Source organism: Coregonus lavaretus (genome assembly GCF_964263955.1).
Source record: "Coregonus lavaretus genome assembly, contig: HAP1_SCAFFOLD_1153, whole genome shotgun sequence".
NCBI classification, from domain to species: domain Eukaryota; kingdom Metazoa; phylum Chordata; class Actinopteri; order Salmoniformes; family Salmonidae; genus Coregonus; species Coregonus lavaretus.
In genome coordinates this window covers 23343-43687 of record NW_028160659.1, presented here as the reverse complement: position 1 = coordinate 43687, position 20345 = coordinate 23343, and the positions used below count along the sequence as shown (strand labels likewise).

The following is a 20345-nucleotide window of genomic DNA, read 5'->3' as shown; positions in this document are numbered from 1 at the left end:
AGGAAAATAACCTCTCACTCAACGTCAACAAAACAAAGGAGATGATCGTGGACTTCAGGAAACAGCAGAGGGTGCACCCCCCTATCCACATCGACGGGAAGGTAGAAAGTTTCAAGTTCCTTGGTGTACACATCACTGACAAACTGAAATGGTCCACCCACGCAGACATTGTGGTGAAGAAGGCGCAACAGAGCCTCTTCAACATCAGGAGGCTGAAGAAATTTGTCTTGACACCTAAAACCCTCACAGATGCACAATTGAGAGCATCCTGTCGGGCTGTATCACCGCCTGGTACAGCAACTGCACCACCCGCAACCGCAGGGCTCTCCAGAGGGTGGTGCGGTCTGCCGAACGCATTAACGGGGCCAAACTACCCACCCTCCAAGACACCAACAGCACCCGATGTCACAGGAAGGCCAAAACGATCATCAAGGATATCAACCACCCGAGCCACTGCCTGTTCACCCCGCTATCATCCAGAAGGTGAGGTCAGTACAGCTGCATCAAAGCTGGGACCAAGAGAATGAAAAACAGCTTCTATCTCAAGGCCATCAGACTATTAAATAGCCATCACTAGCACATTAGAGGCTGATGCTGCCTATTGAAATCACTGGGCACTTTAAGAAATGGAACACTAGTCACTTTAATAATGTTTACATATCTTGCACTACTCATCTCATATGTATATATTGTATTCTATTCTATAATATTCTACTGTATCTTAGTCCATGCCGCTCTGTCATGGCTTGTCCATATATGTATATATTCTTAAATTCCATTCCTTACTAGATGTGTGTGTATATGTTGTGAAATTGTTAGATATTACTTGTTAGATATTACTGCACTGTCGGAGCTAGAAGCACAAGCATTTCACTACACCCACAATAACATCTGCTAAACACGTGTATGTGACAAATAATATTTGATTTGATCTGAAAAACTATCTGCCAAAATGAGAATCAGTGTATTTTGCCTACCAAAAATCTGTATCCATATCAGACCCAAAAATACCATACCACATCTTTATTAGCAGTGCATCAATAAACACAAAAAACAGTATCAATACAATCAACCCTTTGCATCTTGTAATCTTTAAGGATATATACTGAATCAGTATACACAATTGCTGAAGGTATGTGGTGGTGTAGGGAGGCCAAACATTTTCAAGAAAGTTTCTAAAATACACAAATATTTTTTCTGGTGATATTTGACGGATGTCGATCTTCTCGGTAACTAGTGTAGTATTTTTTCAATACAAAAATAATATCCCAAAATTACTGTTCCAACAAAAGCATTAATGATATCGTCATCTGAAATTAGTTGTACCATGACAGTTGTGACACTTATGTCAACAAACTTCACAATATTGACCCATATTTCTCTTCTGTAATAAGCCTTGGAGAGGAGGAATGAGTTATTTCAGAGTCGTAGCCAGGGTTATGTTCAGGAGGGTTCAGAGTCGTAGCCAGGGTTATGTTCAGGAGGGTTCAGAATCATAGACAGGGTTGTGTTCAGGATGGTGCATCCTTCTGAATGTTGCAGATTAGAATGTCATGAATATAACTGAAGGGATCCACAACGTTGTGTGCAGGGTTGCAAAATTCTGGTATCTTTCCCAAATGGCCAGGTTTTTCAGAAATCCCATTTGGAATATTCCTGGAATCAGGAGGGAATAAGCAGGAAATCTGGGTATCTGGAATTTCTGGAAAACCAGATAATTTTGGGAAACTTACAGACATTTTGCAACACTAGACATTTTGCAACTTCTATTTCACCACGGTGACTACATGTTTCTCTTTCTCCGTCACCACGGGCATGGAGCCAGGCTTGCTGTGCTTGCGTACGTTCCTCTCCCTGGAACAGACACAATGAGGCAACCATGAATAACTCAAACATCAGATACCAACTCATGAGAATATTCACACACAGAGCGAGAAACGTTAGCAGAGTACACAAAGGAGTTAGTGCCAGGCAGGTGGCCTGATGTCATAAAATGTAGAATTGACTAATACTGACGTCATCTGTAAAATACACAAAGAACATGTAGGCTACACTGCCATCAGTCACAACTCCTATGTACACATGGATGACATATCACAATAATGTGTTACTACGGTTCAGGACCAAAAATCAACACTGACTAATATTTGATTAATCATCAACTGGTCATGACGGCACCATCACTTCCCCTTAGAGACATTAGTGTAAATGAGCAAAGAGCCCATGATGCCCAAGCCATAAGCGACCATCCTATCCTATTAGTCTGGTTTCCCATTAGGATAAGTGTGCCATGGTAGGGCAGAGTCAGACCTATTCTGGCAGCCAGCTATGGCCTCATAACCACTACATGGACACTATGAGGACCTTCTGCCATAGTTGGACAGAGGCCAGGGTAATTCTAAGCCTACTGTGTTAACAGAGATTGACAGTTTCCTTTGTGATGAGGCCAAAGACCAGGCCAACCACCCGAAAACCTCCTCCCATCAACACAGAGACAAATAAGGTCCAAAACCACACTAACCTTACCAAGAACTTCACCAAGAAGCCAATTCTACTGATATAAATACTGTAATATATAGACTTCTGTGGTTTGACTGTTACAAACAAGTGTATTGAGGATATGTGCAGGTAGAGTTGAGAACAGAAAGCCACTGTAGGGCAGACAGTAGTGGCATGGGTAAAGAAGGTGCCCATACTTCCTGCGGCGAGCCTCCTTCATGACACGCAGCTCCTTGCTCTGGCTGTAGATGGACTTGGGCAGGTGGCGGTGGCGCGAGATGCGGCGGATCTGAGGGTGGTGCTGGAACTTATCCTTCAGCTTCTGGCTGTAGTTCACAGCTGCCTTCTCCCTAGGAGCCAGCTAGACCATGGGGGGAGGGGAGGGGGAGGACAGAGAGAGAGAAAGAGAAATAGTAGGTAAGAAGGAGAGAGAAAAATAAAAAGAGAAAGGGAGACAGAATAAGGGGAAATTAAAGATAGATAAATTAATTTCAGGAGAACCATCTACTACTGGGGTCTACTTGGGTGCCTCATGTACAAGTATACACTAATTACCAGTCCATAATGACAACATTTTCATGAGAAAACTGAAATCTAAATACAATTGTATAAATGTATGACTATATCCCCTGGGATGTTGCACCATGGGAAAAGCAGGGTTGAAAATGTTCAGCTTTGGATAGACAGTTATCTTGAACACCTACTACTGCTCGCTCAACCATCCATTGACCGGTATGTGAAAATCTTTGTGACTTGGATATTATGACTGAACGATAGGCCCCGTGTTTAGTTACAAGATGGTAAAATATTCACTATTATGTACAGTATAGGGCTGTCCCCGACCAAAAATAATATTGGATCACTGAAAGTTGTCTGTTATTTCGACCAATTGATTGGTCAACATTTTAAAACGTGTATTTTTCCATATATAGACACAACCTGTGTTTTAATAAAATCAACTATTTATGCATTGAGCTTGTCTGATGCTTTAAGCTCACTGTTTGATGAAATAAGACACACATTACTCAAGAGGGAGCCAGAGATCAAGATAACCTGAAGTTGCCGGTAATAGACTACACGAGAAGTCGGCAAACTCTCATGTGGAATGGCAATTAATCTTACCATTTCTACCGACCTGATCTGCGAGCCAGTTATGGTTTTCATATGCACATTTTCGTGGAACGGTTTCATTTCATTTATAATAACATCTTCGTATATCAATATCATTGTCATTTAGTTAATAAAAATTCAATACAAATCTAAATGAAAATTATAAACCTAAAAAGTAACTTCTATTGCCAACTATGTAAAAATATCCTATAAAGCCAACGAATAAAAACATTGCAGCCTGCAGGTAGAAAATATCCTGATAAGAAGAAATATCCTCTGCAACGAACTTGAAACATTGTACCAACTATTAACTTGGGTCCGGCCTGAAGCTCCTTGCAACACTGTATAAAATATTCTGGGCCCTCAGAGTTTCCTGCGCCAGTGATCAGGTGCGAGTCCTTACTCAACATTGACAGAAGCGCTCCAAACAAGACAATGACTAAATTGACAGAACTCGTAAATGGAATGAAATAAACCAAAACTTGTTTCTCACAAGTGTAGCATAGGTTGTGCACGCCGCAAACAACGTGTCCACTCCAACAATGATAACGGTAAAAGACTGGAATAATAATATATTACAGAATCCAAACAAACATTGTAGATTAGAAAATATAGGAATGAATAGTAAATGTACTATTGGTGATATATGTAATGGAGAATTGATAGACACTAACAATCAAAGGCAAACAATTCACACAATGAAGATATGAAACAATGAATGTGCACAAATTGGCAGGAGAGCGCGCATTCTGGAGAGAGACGTGCATTGTGCAGCCACACTCCTGTTCTTCTTGGACTGTGCCACCACCGCGGCCTACGCAATAGATTAGTCTCGACCTCCGCGATGGATTAGTTCACTGAGATGGGCGCGAATAAGACAGGTGTCTTGTGTGCCATAATATAAAAACTTGATTTACAGTACCAGTCAAAAGTTTGGACACACCTACTCATTCCAGTGTTTTTCTTTATTTTCTTCTTTTTAAAAAAAAAATCTTTATTTTAACAGGGAAAAACAGACTGAGACCTGGATCTCTTTTACGGCTGTGCCCTGTGTAAACATGTTGACATGTACAGTTTTAGACATACAGACAAGAACATTTCAAACATACAAAACAAAAACACAATTCAACAGAAACAATCACAGACAACATCATATTGATCCTCCATAACATTTTAAAAATGGGCAAGAGACACCAGAGTGTCTAACTTAAGTTGGATCTGCAGTTTGTTCCATAGATAAGGTGCAAAGGAACTGAAGGCAGTCCTACCCAACTCTGTGGAGACCACAGAAGTCTCTAATGTAATCCACATCTGTGATCTGGTTTTAAAATTAGTATATCTAGTGGAAATTAATGATGATATATATGGAGGTAGTTTTCAAAGAAGTGCTTTATAAATAAATAAGAGAGCATGTTGCTCTCACCTCACAGATAGAGAGGCCCAACCCACATGTTGATATAGGAAACAGTGATGAGTTTTGTAACTATCACCCGTGATAAACCTGAGTGCACAATGGTAAATAGCATCCAGTGGTTTTAATGTGTTTGCCGATGCATGCATATAGATTATGGTGATATTATCTAAAACGGACATAAAAATAGCCTGCACAATTTGTTTTCTATTTACGGAGGACAGACATGCCCTGTTTCTGTAAAGGAACCCTATCTTGAATTTGAGCTTTTTTCCCAATTCAGTAACATGTTTTTTAAAAGAAAGCCTATCATCTAACCATACCCCTAAGTATTTATATGCAGAGACCTGTTTGATTTGAGTACCATCCAAGCTAGTGATTACAAAAGTGTTTCTAATTGAGAGTTTAGACCTAGAAAAAAACATGACATTTGTTTTCTTAGCGTTTAAAACAAGTTTAAGCTGTAAAAGAGACCCCTGTAGTATCCTAAAATCAGACTCCAACTGCATTAAAGCTTGGTCCGCTGTTGGAGCAATAGAGTACATTACTGTGTCATCTGCATATAAATGGAATTTACAATATCTAACATCATCACCAATGTTGTTTATATAAAGTGAGAACAATAGTGGGCCAATTATTGAACCCTGAGGGACCCCTTTAAGTAACTGTAAGGGGTCAGACTTGACCCCGTCAACCATGACGGCCTGAGTTCTATCTTTAAGATAGTCATAAAACCATCGACAGGCATCAGTGCCCAGTCCTATAGATGACAGCTTACTCAAAAGGATAGCATGATCTACAGTGTCAAAAGCTTTTGACAAATCTACAAACAACGCAGCACAGTGCTTTCTATCGTCTAAGGCATTTGCAATATAATTTACAACAAGCATAGTGGCTGATGTGGTACTGTGTTTAGATCTAAAAACAGATTGATTGGTGCTAAAAATACTGTTAACAGAAAGAAAAGATTGTAACTGTTTGTTGACTATAGATACTAGGATCTTTGCCAGACAAGGGAGCCTAGAGATGGGTCGATAGTTATCCAAATCACTACCGTCACCTCCCTTATGTAATGGAAGAACAAAAGCTGCTTTCCACACCTTAGGGATATTTCCTGTGCTTAATGTTAGATAAAAAATGTGCGGCACACTTAAGTAAGTACGGGTCTAAATTGTCAGCGCCTAAGGATTTCTTAGTATCAATGGCATACAGGGCAGCTAGAACCTCTGCTTCAGTTATTTTCTGGAAACTAAAAACAGGGTTACCATTTTTCAGAGTAACGGTTGAAAAGCAAGACGAAAAATCAACTAACTGGCCAGTACCACAATGGCCACTTTTCTTTTCAAATAAAAAACCAGCAGAGATGAAATGCTTATTAAAAGCATCACAAATATCATTTTTAAAACTTAGAATACAGGAGTCTGAGATAATTTGCTTAGGAAGAGAAACAGCAGAATTCCCCCGTTTCAGTGAATTAACAGTTTTCCAGAATTTTGCAGGATCTCCTGCAGAATCTGTCATAGTATTAAGGAAGTAATTTGATTTTGCCTTTTTGACAGCTGCAGTACATTTATTTCTCAATTGCCTAAAAAACAGCCAATCAGCTGGAGTACCTGTTTTCCTCGCCAAGGCCCAGGCCCGATTATTTTGCAGAAAAAGACCTGACAATTCAGGAGAGAACCAAGAACTGGTTCGGTTTCTTACTCTGTGATTCATAAGCGGGGCATGTTTATCAGACATAGAGGTAACAATAGAAGAGAAAAAAGCAAGGGCTAAAACCAGGTCCAGAAAGCAGCAAGTGGATAAAAGCTCAGAGTGATATAAGTCAAGGATAAAAGCTTGCTGTGAGAAATGTTTATAATTTCTCTTAGAGATTATACAGGGATCAGAGTGTTTCAGCCTGGTATCTCTAATACAAGCAATAGAGCAGTGGTCACTGATATCATTTGAAAAAACCCCACTGGCTGTGTATTTATGGGGGGTATTTGTTAGAATAATGTCTAGTAGAGTCGATTTTACTGGATTCTTAAAGTTTGGACGGGTTGGTTTAGTTATCAGCTGAGTTAGATTTAGCTCAGTACAAATATATTTAAATTTATCGGATACTGGTGAAAGCCAATCCAGGTTAAAATCTCCCAAAATTAGTAATTCAGAGTTTGCATAGTTAGACAGTATATCAGATAATTTGCATAGAGTACAAGGAGGAGCTGAGGGGGGGCGATATACCCCTGCTAGAGTTAAATGAGCATTATTACCAAGTACCACATTTAAAACTAGACATTCATATTGCTTTGGGACAGAGGTTGATATGGACACAGAAACATTTAAGTAGCATTTTACATGAATCACGATACCACCACCTCTACCAACTCTATCAGCTCTATAAATATTGTACCCAATCAACTGAACATCTGAATCAGGCACAGGATCACACAGCCACGATTCAGATACAATCCGTACGTCAACATTTGATTGTGAGACCAACATTTCAATAAAGTCCAACTTTTGGATCAGGCTTCTAGCATTCAAATGAATTATTCCAATGCCATTGCTACGGGAATTCATATCAGATGGAGTATCCAAGGTAGCACCTGAAGCTGCACTGATTGAGCAATAAACCATTTGAGCTATTGACAGAGCTCAATTTTATGGGGACAAGATTACTACTAACAATACCTCTCTGCATGTAAGTAGTATTCGCAATACGGTGATTGGACAATAATCTAGGAATTGCAGAAAGGTTGTTAGCTGAAGTTTGTTCCATATTTGCAATTGAGGGACTAATTAATGAAACTGGGAGAGGAGCATTGAACATAGTCTGATAGGGGAGCGTACAATCCCAAAAGTCAACCCCCGAAAATACACAACGTCAGGTATCAAAGGCTCTACATGAGGCAAGAGTAAGAGACATGTTGGTGGAGAGGATGCTGGAGCCATACCTGTTAAGATGTAAATTGTCCCGAAGAAATTGACCTGGTCGGTCTGTAAAAGCTGCAAAGTTATCCACAAAAGGAATTCCCATCGTGCAGCAGTATCCCTTAAGCCAGGTGTGTAATTGGCGTATACGACTAAAAACCATATCCGTGTAGTGTGGGGATGGAAAAGGACCGGAAACAACACACTGCTTCCCAGATTCCAGCAGCGTATTTATCAATGTTTTAAAATCCTCTCTCAATTTCTCTGACTACTGGAGTTTAATGTCATTTGACCCAACATGGACAATGACAGTTGAAGCGGCGGAGTGCTTGCTAATAAGTAGCGGTGTCAGGGATCCTAGCGCCAGGGTAGCAGAAAGTCTCAGCTTTCCGGATTGAAACGTTTCGGACCATGGATGAACCCACCACGAGAACAGGACTACAGATGGGTTTATTGGGTAAATGACTAATAGTGAAGACATCAAAACTATGAAATAACACATGGAATCATGTACTAACCAAAAAAGTGTTAAACAAATATTATATTTGAGATTCTTCAAAGTAGCCACCCTTTGCCTTGATGACAGCTTTGCACACTATTGGCATTCTCTCAACCAGATTCATGAGGCAGTCACCTGGAATGCATTTCAATTAACAGGTGTGCCTTGTTAAAGGTTAATTTGGCAAAAAACATCAAGCGCTATGATGAAACTGGCTCTCATGAGGACCGCCACAGGAAAGGAAGACCCAGAGTTACATCTGCTGCAGAGGATAAGTTCATTATAGTTACCAGCCTCAGAAATTGCAGCCCAAATAAGTGCTTCAGAGTTCAAGTAACAGACATATCTCAACATCAACTGTTCAGAGGGGACTGTGTGAATCAGGCCTTCATGGTCGAATTGCTGCAAAGAAACCACTACTAAAGGACACCAATAAGAAGAAGAGACTTGCTTTGGCCAAGAAACACGAGCAATGGATATTAGACCGGTGGAAATATGTCCTTTGTGTGTGTCCTTTGGTCTGGAGTCCAAATTGGAGATTTTTGGTTCCAACTGCTGTGTCTTTGTGAGACGCAGTGTAGGTGAACGGATGATCTCCGCATGTGTATTTCTCACCGTAAAGCATGGAGGAGGAGTGATGCTGTGGGGGTGCTTTGCTGGTGACACCGTCTGTGATTTATTTAGAATTCAAGGCACATAACCAGCATGGCTACCACAGCATTCTGCAGCGATACGCCATCCCATCTAGTTTGGGCTTAGTGGGACAATAATTTGTTTTCAACAGGACAATGACCCAACACACCTCCAGGCTGTGTAAGTGCTATTTTACCAAGAAGGAGAGTGATGGAGTGCTGCATCAGATGACCTGGCCTCCACAATCACCCCACCTCAACCCAATTGAGATGGTTTGGGATGAGTTGGACCGCAGAGTGAAGGAAAAGCAGCCAACAAGTGCTCAGCATGTGTGGGAACTCCTTCAAGACTGTTGGAAAAGCATTCCAGGTGAAGCTGGTTGAGAGAATGCCAAGAGTGTGCAAAGCTGTCATCAAGGCAAAGGGTGGCTATTTGAAGAATCTCAAATATAAAATATATTTTAATTTGTTTAACACTTTTTTGCTTACTACATGATTCCATATGTGTTATTTAATAGTTTTGATGTCTTCACTATTATTCTACAATGTAGAAAATAGTAAAGAATAAAGAAAAAACCTTGAATGAGTAGGTGTGTCCAAACTTTTGACTGGTACTGTGTGTGTGTGTATACAGTGGGGGAAAAAAGTATTTAGTCAGCCACCAATTGTGCAAGTTCTCCCACTTAAAAAGATGAGGCCTGTAATTTTCATCATAGGTACACGTCAACTATGACAGACAAAATGAGAAAAAAAATCCAGAAAATCACATTGTAGGACTTTTAATGAATTTATTTGCAAATTATGGTGGAAAATAAGTATTTGGTCAATAACAAAAGTTTCTCAATACTTTGTTATATACCCTTTGTTGGCAATGACACAGGTCAAACGTTTTCTGTAAGTCTTCACAAGGTTTTCACACACTGTTGCTGGAATTTTGGCCCATTCCTCCATGCAGATCTCCTCTAGAGCAGTGATGTTTTGGGGCTGTCGCTGGGCAACACAGACTTTCAACTCCCTCCAAAGATTTTCTATGGGGTTGAGATCTGGAGACTGGCTAGGCCACTCCAGGACCTTGAAATGCTTCTTACAAAGCCACTCCTTCGTTGCCCGGGCGGTGTGTTTGGGATCATTGTCATGCTGAAAGACCCAGCCACGTTTCATCTTCAATGCCCTTGCTGATGGCAGGAGGTTTTCACTCAAAATCTAACGATACATGGCCCCATTCATTCTTTCCTTTACACGGATCAGTCGTCCTGGTCCCTTTGCAGAAAAACAGCCCCAAAGCATGATGTTTCCACCCCCATGCTTCACAGTAGGTATGGTGTTCTTTGGATGCAACTCAGCATTCTTTGTCCTCCAAACACGACGAGTTGAGTTTTTACCAAAAATGTCTATTTTGGTTTCATCTGACCATATGACATTCTCCCAATCCTCTTCTGGATCATCCAAATGCACTCTAGCAAACTTCAGACGGGCCTGGACATGTACTGGCTTAAGCAGGGGGACACGTCTGGCACTGTAGGATTTGAGTCCCTGGCGGCGTAGTGTGTTACTGATGGTAGGCTTTGTTACTTTGGTCCCAGCTCTCTGCAGGTCATTCACTAGGTCCCCCCGTGCTCACCGTTCTTGTGATCATTTTGACCCCACGGGGTGAGATCTTGCGTGGAGCCCCAGATCGAGGGAGATTATCAGTGGTCTTGTATGTCTTCCATTTCCTAATAATTGCTCCCACAGTTGATTTCTTCAAACCAAGCTGCTTACCTATTGCAGATTCAGTCTTGCCAGCCTGGTGCAGGTCTACAATTTTGTTTCTGGTGTCCTTTGACAGCTCTTTGGTCTTGGCCATAGTGGAGTTTGGAGTGTGACTGTTTGAGGTTGTGGACAGGTGTCTTTTATACTGATAACAAGTTCAAACAGGTGCCATTAATACAGGTAACGAGTGGAGGACAGAGGAGCCTCTTAAAGAAGAAGTTACATGTCTGTGAGAGCCAGAAATCTTGCTTGTTTGTAGGTGACCAAATACTTATTTTCCACCATAATTTGCAAATAAATTCATAAAAAATCCTACAATGTGATTTTCTGGATTTTTTTTACTCAATTTGTCTGTCATAGTTGACGTGTACCTATGATGAAAATTTTGAACTTGCACAATTGATGGCTGACTAAATACTTTTTTCCCCCACTGTATATATATATATATATATATATATATATATATATATATATATATATATATATATATATATATATATATATATATATATATATATATATATATATATATATGCTACTGCTCAACTAAAAACAATCTTGGTCGATCGACCGGTCAAATAATTGGGGTCAGCCCAATTAGTACATAGACAACCTTCACATTCCAATCTGAATGAATGGTCCGAGAGTAGACTATGGACAACAATTCAACACACTCTTCACTCTCCATCTCCCTTCCTCTCCCTCATAAAGATCTTGAGCGTCTCTCATTCTCTCCGGCTGTGGTTCCGAGGTTCTCTAAGTGGCCACTCTTCCAGGGCTTTTATTCTAATTAAAATCAATTCAATTTGTTGGAGATTAGCTAATAGCTGCTGATGATGTTGAGGTACACTGCTTCCCTTAGACCAGGCCAACAGCCTGTTAAATGTTATTTATGAAAACCTTAACAACATTTACAGTGAGATAAAAGGAGCAGAGCAACATTGACTGACTGACTCTGCAGAGTTCTCTATGGCCTCTACGCTCTTTCAATAGCCAATGAGTAGTATGCTTAAGGTGTTATGTAGCTGTATAAGCCGTGTATCCAGAGAGATACAGTGAATTCCAAAAGTATTGGGACAATGACAAACGTGTTGTTTTGGCTCTGTACTCCAGCACTTTTGATTTGAAATGGTACAATGACTGAGGTTAAAGTGCAGACTGTAATTTTAGGGTATTTTCATTCATATCGGGTGAACCGTTTAGAAATTACAGCACCATTTTAGTGGACCAAAAGTATTGGGACAAATTCACTTATATGTGTTTTAAAGTAGTCAAAAGTTTAGTATTTGGTCCCATATTCCTAGCACGCAATGATTACATTAAGCTTGTGACTACAAACTTGTTGGACGCATTTGCTGTTTGTTTTGGTCATGGTAGCATCCACATTAATGTAGAAGTGTTTAGAAACATTTTATTCTTATTTACAATAAAAGTGACTCCAAAATGACACAGTACCTTATTTACCATTCATTTCTATTGGGCACAAAATACATCTGAAACACACCCAACACAAACATCAAATGCATTCAACAAGTTTGTCGAGTCACAAGCTTGATGTAGTCATTGTGTGCTAGGAATATGGGAACAGATACTAAACTTTTGACTACTTTAATACACATAAGTGAATTTCAATGTAACTCCTCCAAGTAACATGAAAATTAGGATCACAGAACAAAAACTAGCAGTTGCAACAAACTCAGGCTGAAGACTTCCACTCCTCCTGAGATCTGACAGACAGCCTTGATTCAGCATTTCTTTTTAATTAAAGACCCTTCCAGTCCAACTTGATTGTTAATGCTTCATTATTTCCAGAGTGGCCGCTCTCTTTAAGTAATTGGGCCTATTCAAACTGCTGATAGCAGCTGGGCTCGTCTGATCTGTTTAAGTGCAAAGCTACAGAATAAATCTCCTCTTATACACTGACAGTAAAACAAGTGCCAAAAGTTGGACAATTCTCCAGTGTTAAGCTGCATTAAGGGAATAAGGAAGAGTGAAGCAGAAGGGGGATGGATATTGGAGAGGGCACCGTAAAACATCCATTCAGCTCCCTTGTAATTCATTCTTGTAGGCTAAATGCCGGTTTTGGCATCAGATGATAAAGGAGTTAGGCTAGATTGTATGTGTAAGAATCTGTTTAAGATAGCAAAACAGAACCTTACATTTCAGGTAATGTGTAAATAATGCCTTGAACATTCAGAGAGTTAGAGTTTGAAGAAAGCATAACAAATATAATTATATTCCAATGTTTTGGGATGGGTGATGCTAACGTTAGCCTGCTGTAACACCTCTAAGTCATTTAAGTTGCAGTCACTATTTGCCCATAGACTTCCCCAAAAAACTTTACGCATACAAACATTTTAGTGAACTATCCCTTTAAATCCACTCTATAGTGCCACATTGCCTACACTGACTGACTGGTCAGACTTTGTCTATTGGTAATCAAGAGTTCCAAAGAGCTCCAGTCTGTCACTAACCCAGCTCTGCTGTCCCTATTGGTCCATTGTACTTATGAAAGTGATTCTGTTCCAAGTCAGTCAGCATCCATCAGAGCCCTTGGCAGTGCCACTGCTGTTGCTGCTGGCAGCCTGGCCTCTCTCTCTCTTACCATGCTGAGCTGCCGTGGTGGGCATCAGGCCATGGCAGGTTGAGAAATCCAGCAAACTCACAAAACGGAAGGTCAAAATCACAGCTCCAACAAATGAATCAGAATATTAGCATATAAGCCTACCGGTTAATGGTAAGCATTCAACATTGTTCTGCGATCCATCTTTCTTTCATGACATAACTTTTGATACCCTGCACCTGCAGGTTACTGGACGTGCGTACACTACTTCTAAGGGAGAGGAAGAGGACTGTGTCTCACCAATCCCAACTTCTCAGCAGCGTTGGCCTTCCACAGTCTGATGTTCATCTCATCTGAAGCACTCAGGATGTACTTGTTGTCTGACGACCACTTTATGGAGATGACGTGCTGCATGCGCTTGGTGTGGTACACCTCCCTGTGGATAGTCACACACAACCACACACACTCAAGCGCTGAACACAATGTTGCTGTTGCACAGTGTCTTCTTTAAACATGTTTACACCTGTGCAAAAATAAATACATCAAAGCTGATAATAAACACACACGGAGACACAGGATTCAGAACAACTGCCCTGGTGTTGGCAGCAGCCTGCTGGAACCCAGTGTCTGAACCCTTGGCACCACTAACCTGCTGTGGCCACTGTCTTTGGGGAAGATGCGGATGGTCTTGTCAAAGCTGGCCGAGACAAACTCCTTGCCTGTTGGAGAGTAGTCTACATCCAGCACGGCTGAGACATGGTCCATGTGGACGGTGAAAGGCTTGTCCAGGTACCTCATATCATATGTATACAGACTGAAGGGGGAGGAAACACATACGGTTGGTTAATAAATACAAAGATGAGAGGTTCACACACCACTATGCTTCTCTCATTCGTGGTGCAAGGCCAGTAAATGAAAACACTCTTGAGATCTCAATGAACATGCTGTTATTGTAAAACTAGTGTAAATGTACATTAGACATAATGATTCAATCACTCCCCAAACAATTGCATGAACAAAAACATTATTAGCATTGAAAATACACAAACTTCTCTCCAGGAATGAATGAGGCCTATGTGGTGTAGTGAGCACGTAAACTCAATACATCATGTTGAATTGCGTCACTCACTTGTAATCTTCATTAGAGCAGGTGAAGTTATAAGCTTCCATGGGATTCCAGCACAAAGTGTTGCTCCTCATGTTCATGATTACCTATATAGGAAATCACACATTCATACTTCAATACACTAACCATTAGATACATTCCGGTAATGAGAGGACAGTACAGAATGGGAGATGGGTATAGTAAAGGGCAAAGTCATGAGCAGTAGGGCTGCACGATATGGGCAAAAAAATCTAATTGCAATATTTCTACCAAATACTGCGATTTTACATCAAAACACTTGGGTAAACGGTTGGAGTCATAGAAATAGAATGATTATTCAAATTGTATGGTTGGAATACAGTGGGCACTTGGAATGCAGTTTTGTTTGGCATGACAATGATGAAAAAGTAAGGGAGGAGATGGTTGTGACAGAGTAAGAACCAAAGTGTTGGTCAGTGTTTCCCATGGCCAGCAGCATACCACCCTGCATCCCACTGCTGGCTTGCCTCTGAAGCTAAGCAGGGTTGGTCCTGGATGGGAGACCAGATGCTGCTGGAAGTGGTGTTGGAGGGCCAGTAGGAGGCACTCTATCCTCTGGTAAAAAAAAATGCCCCAGGGCAGTGATTGGGGACATTGCCCTGTGTAGGTTCTCGTCTTTCGGATGGGACGTTGAACGGGTGACCTGACTCTCTGTAGTCACTAAAGATCCCATGGCACTTATCGTAACAGTAGGGTTGTTAACCCCGGTGTCCTGGCTAAATTCCCAATCTGGCCGTCATGGCCACCTAATCATCCCCAGCTTCCAATTGGCTCCTTACTATTCCCCAGGTCATTGCTGTAAATGAGAATGTGTTCTCAGTCAACTTACCTGGTTAAATAAATAAAATGGGACCCTAATTAGATTTAAATAGATCGGTACATTCAGACAAAGATTTTAGAATATTCGTCACCTTTTCCTCTCTGATTAAGAACAAACTGTTGCACAAACAATGATGATATACTCCACCATTGGAACCATCCAATATTAGAGCAAAAGTTTGCTAGCAAGATTTGCCCTCAGTGGATTTAGCTAGCAAGCGATTAGCATTAGGAGCTAACACATTTTAGGCACATTTTCAGCTTGCTAAGACCAACTAACTAGAGAGCAAGTTACACAAACAAATGGTATAATACAGAAAACATGTGAATTTATATTAAGAAGCAAAGTGGAAAGCTGCGTCATTCTTGTTTGGAAAAATCTGTTAACTGCATGCTGTTTGGTCAATGCATGCAGTGAATCTTTAGCACAAGGACCTGCCTTCTTGAGTGACAGGGGGCGGGGCTTGGTGTGTGTGGAATTGGGAAGCGGACAAAAGAGGAGAGAAGGAGAACTCTGTCAAAAGTTTTTAAAAAACGGGCGTTACAGACGGACGGCTAAGTGGCATTTCAAAATATCGCAGTCTCTTAAGATATGGATATTGCGCATGTCAATATCGCCATTTCGATTAAAATGTGATTAATCGTTCTAATGGACAGCATCCCAAACGGCAACCTATAGCCCTCGTCAAATGGTAGTGCACTAAATAGGGTGCCATTTGGGATGCAACCAAGGACGTAGAAATGTACCTTTTTAAGAGGTGTAGCTTCCCTCATGTCATACAGCACAATACTTCTGTCAGAGGCACAACTTGCTAGAAGTTCAGTCTGAGGAGAAAAGGGGGAAGGTCAAGAATAAAACATATTTAAAAAATCCACTAACATACAATACCTCTGTGTTTTACACAACCTTTGAACTACATAGTCCTGATATGGGTATTGCCTCCATTATTCTGGTGTATGGAAGCTATAACCAAAGAACTAACACAAGATAGTGGGCAAAACAAGCAAGGAGGTGGGCAAAGCCAAGCACGAGCTAGCAAGATCCTATTGGCACGTTGTAGCATGTATTTGCATATTTCCGTTAGGGAATTGCTCATGTGCACAAACTCAATTCGACCTTTCACTCCCTCTAAACAACACAATTTTTTTTAAAGTTTGGCAAAACGCCAATTCTATCAAAATGAATGCACTGTGTTTGTAACAGATTCTAGTTTTGGGAACAGAATGTCAGCCCAGTTTCACCTAGTTCCATCCTCTCCCACTAACCGCAACTGGACTTCCTCTCAGCAATCATACTATGAGACACTTTCTGCTACAATCCACACCGACAGAGGGTTGATTACCTCTACAGGGTTGAAGCGGACGCAGCTGAAACTGTCCACGCCCCAGGAAAAGGAGCGGATGGGGCTGCTGCGCTGCTCGTCCCAGATGTCCACCTGTTGGCCACACGTCACAAACACACCCTCCTTCTGGTGGTGGTCGATGCTGGTGAACACAGACTGGAAGGAACAAATATTGGTGTCTGTTAAAAAAATTTAAGTGAACCCTCAATCATCATCACTGACTAGAGGGAATACATTACAACAACCATCATCATCATCACCCTGACTGTAGGGAATATCTCCAAACCCATCATCATCATCATGGGGTTATAGCCACAATCTTTAATGATGGGTCCACTCGATGGTATGCATATTTTACAGTGTTGCTTAATGAGATCAGATAGGTTCGGTCAGAGACACTCTCAGAGATATTCATTGAGCAGAATAATGACAGACAGCTCTTCCTCCATACCTTCCCAAGAATAGTATTGAGAGGTTCCTCTTCCTCTCCGTAGCCTGGAGTCTCCATCTTCCACTGTTTGATAGTCTTGTCATCACCAACCTGTTATTCAGAAACACGAGCATGTTTACTTTCACAGAGGAAAACTGAAGACGTTTTGCAACAAAAACAAGTTTCTATTTAACAGTTTCATTCTGTTTTGTTACTGGAGTAAACGGTAAACAGTTTCCGTTGCAACAGACAAACGTTTTGCAACGGAACCTGACTAATGAATACACCCCTGGTCTGGTTAGTATTCACTAGACAGGAAATGGAAGCAAACGGGCCAGAATGGGGGGTACTATGTGAACTTGTCCATTGCACAACGTTTAGTTAGTGTGCCCTAGTGAATACCACCCTGGATAGTGGAACAGATACCGTACCGTAAAGAAGGAGGTGCCACAGAAGCGGACGACCATCCCCCTGACAAAGCCTTCATGGGCCTGGAGTGTGCGAACACACTCACGTTTGGTGAGATTCCACACCTTCAGCTGAGGAACACAATAAGTTAGTCTTACAGTATCAACAGGTAATTTAGATTCACCATCTCAATGCACAGACTTGTCATCATATACAGTACCAGTCAAAGGTTTGGACACACCTACTCATTCAAGGGTATTTCTTTATTTATTCTATTTTCTACATTGTATAATAATAGTGAAGACATCAAAACTATGAAATAACACATAAGGAATCATGTAGTAACCAAAAAAGTGTTAAACAAATCAAAATATATTTTATATTTGAGATTCTTCAAATAGCCACCCTTTGCCTTGATGACAGCTTTGCACACTCTTGGCATTCTCTCAACCAGCTTCACCTGGAATGCTTTTCCAACAGTCTTGAAGGAGTTCCCACATATGCTGAGCACTTGTTGGCTGCTTTTCCTTCACTCTGCCGCCCGACTCATCCCAAACCATCTCAATTGGGTTGAGGTCGGGAGATTGTGGAGGCCAGGTCATCTGATGCAGCACTCCATCACTCTCCTTCTTGGTAAAATAGCCCTTACACAGCCTGGAGGTGTGTTGGGTCATTGTCCTGTTGAAAAACAAATGATAGTCCCACTAAGCCCAAACCAGATGGGATGGCGTATCGCTGCAGAATGCTGTGGTAGCCATGCTGGTGAAGTGTGCCTTGAATTCTAAATAAATTACAGACAGTGTCACCAGCAAAGCACCTCCACACCATAACACCTCCTCCTCCATGCTTTACGGTGGGATCTACACATGTGGAGATGATCTGTTCACCCACACCACGTCTCACAAAGACACAGCGGTTGGAACCAAAAATCTCAAATTTGGACTCCAGACCAAAGGACACATTTCCACCGGTCTAAATGTCCATTGCTTGTGTTTCTTGGCCCAAGCAGGTCTCTTCTTATTCGTGTCCTTTAGTAGTGGTTTCTTTGTAGCAATTCGACCATGAAGGCCTGATTCACACAGTCCCCTCTGAACAGTTGATGTTGAGATGTGTCTGTGACTTGAACTCTGTGAAGCATTTATTTGGGCTGCAAGTTCTGAGGCTGGTAACTGTAATGAACTTATCCTCTGCAGCAGAGGTAACTCTGGGTCTTCCTTTCCGGTCGTCATGAGAGCCAGTTTCATCATAGCGCTTGATGGTTTTTGCGACTGCACTTGAAGAAACGTTCAAAGTTCTTGAAATGTTCCATATTGACTGACCTTCATGTCTTAAAGTAATGATGGACTGTTGTTTCTCTTTGCTTATTTGAGCTGTTCTTGCCATAATATGGACTTGGTCTTTTACCAAATAGGGCTATCACAACACAACTGATTGGCTCAAACACATTAAGAAGGAAATAAATTCCACAAATTAACTTTTAAGAAGGCACACCTGTTAATTGAAATGCATTCCAGGTGACTACCTCATGAAGCTGGTTGAGAGAATGCCAAGAGTGTGCAAAGCTGTCATCAAGGCAAAGGGTGGCTATTTGAAGAATCTCAAATATAAAATATATTTTGATTTGTTTAACACTTTTTTGGTTACTACATCATTCCATATGTGTTATTTCATAGTTTTGATGTCTTCACTATTATTCTACAATGTAAAAAATTGTAAAAATAAAGAAAAACCCCTGATTGAGTAGGTGTGTCCAAACTTTTGACTGGTAGTGTATGTTTGACCACTCCATTCCATAGTATGGCATGTAGAAACTAGAGTTCTTGGATTTACAATCAACTCCTATTTAACCAGTTACAGTTAGCTACCTCTCCATCGCAGGAGCCGGACAGAATTGTGGAGAGGCTTTTGGGGTGCTTGGCCATGCAGTTCACCCCATCCCTGTGGCCGTCCAGAGAAGCCAGGAACGGCTTGGAGAACACGCGCTCCAGCTTGGTCGCATTCAGGGCACGGGTGTATTCTCTTGGCACCTCGAACGGATGGAGGGACGGGTCGTAATTTCTTGGTACTGTAGGTTACAGACACTGTTAGAAAAAGTTGTTTTGCCAGTGTTGGTTGAGGCTAGCTACAGCTCTCTACAGTGGATTGAACTGTGTGAAGTTAGCTAACTATTTGCACTTACCACGCTGGATATCCAACTTCGTCTCACGGACATAGTCGTCCGGATTCCTGGAGAGGACTTTAACTTTCATTGCGTGTTGGCGTGAATTTGTATAAAGCTCTATACTTCTTCCCAAAAAATGTACCACAGTAAAATCATTCGTACGGCCATGTGTTTATGTGTGTGACCTCACCTACCGGATGTTGAGGGCAATATCCGACCTAATTTGCCGGAAGTGTGTTTGTTGCTTGTGCTTACAGCGACCACAGATAGAACGTTGAGTTATACAAAATATTTGGCGACACCATGTGGACTGATTGGGGACTGTCACTGTACTCTGGGCTTCAGAGATCTTACTAAACTAGACTTCTTGTGGGACATAACAAATGTATTGCATGGCAGTAAAATACGCAGAAGGAGAAAATTACATTGATTAGCGTTTTATATGTTTAATAGCATAGCGATAGTACCAATTAATTTAAAGCTTTAAAAATTAGACCTCATTCGACGGAAATGACATCACCACACATTCAGAGCGCTTTGTTTCTCCACAGAGTTTACTCGACCTTCTTCGAAGGAAGTGCAGCGCAGACAAGCGACTCCACAAGAAGAAAAAAATATATTAAAAAGAAAAAAAAAAGAAGAGAAAAAAACTCGGTGA

General features: G+C 41.1%; 1 protein-coding gene across 1 annotated transcript; it reads right to left on the bottom strand.

The window, feature by feature from the left end:
• Nucleotides 1-1008: 1008 nt before the first annotated feature.
• LOC311121596 (DDB1- and CUL4-associated factor 13-like) lies at nucleotides 1009-20276 on the bottom strand. Its single transcript, XM_084196061.1, has 11 exons — nucleotides 19706-20276; nucleotides 19392-19591; nucleotides 17550-17657; nucleotides 17140-17229; nucleotides 16689-16844; nucleotides 16093-16170; nucleotides 14512-14594; nucleotides 14032-14196; nucleotides 13683-13818; nucleotides 2697-2860; nucleotides 1009-1854 (listed from the first exon to the last, which is right to left on the bottom strand). The coding sequence occupies exons 1-11, from the start codon at nucleotides 19773-19775 to the stop codon at nucleotides 1767-1769; spliced, it is 1338 nt and encodes a 445-aa protein (XP_084052187.1). The 5' UTR covers nucleotides 19776-20276; the 3' UTR covers nucleotides 1009-1766.
• Between the last annotated feature and the right edge of the window lie 69 nt (nucleotides 20277-20345).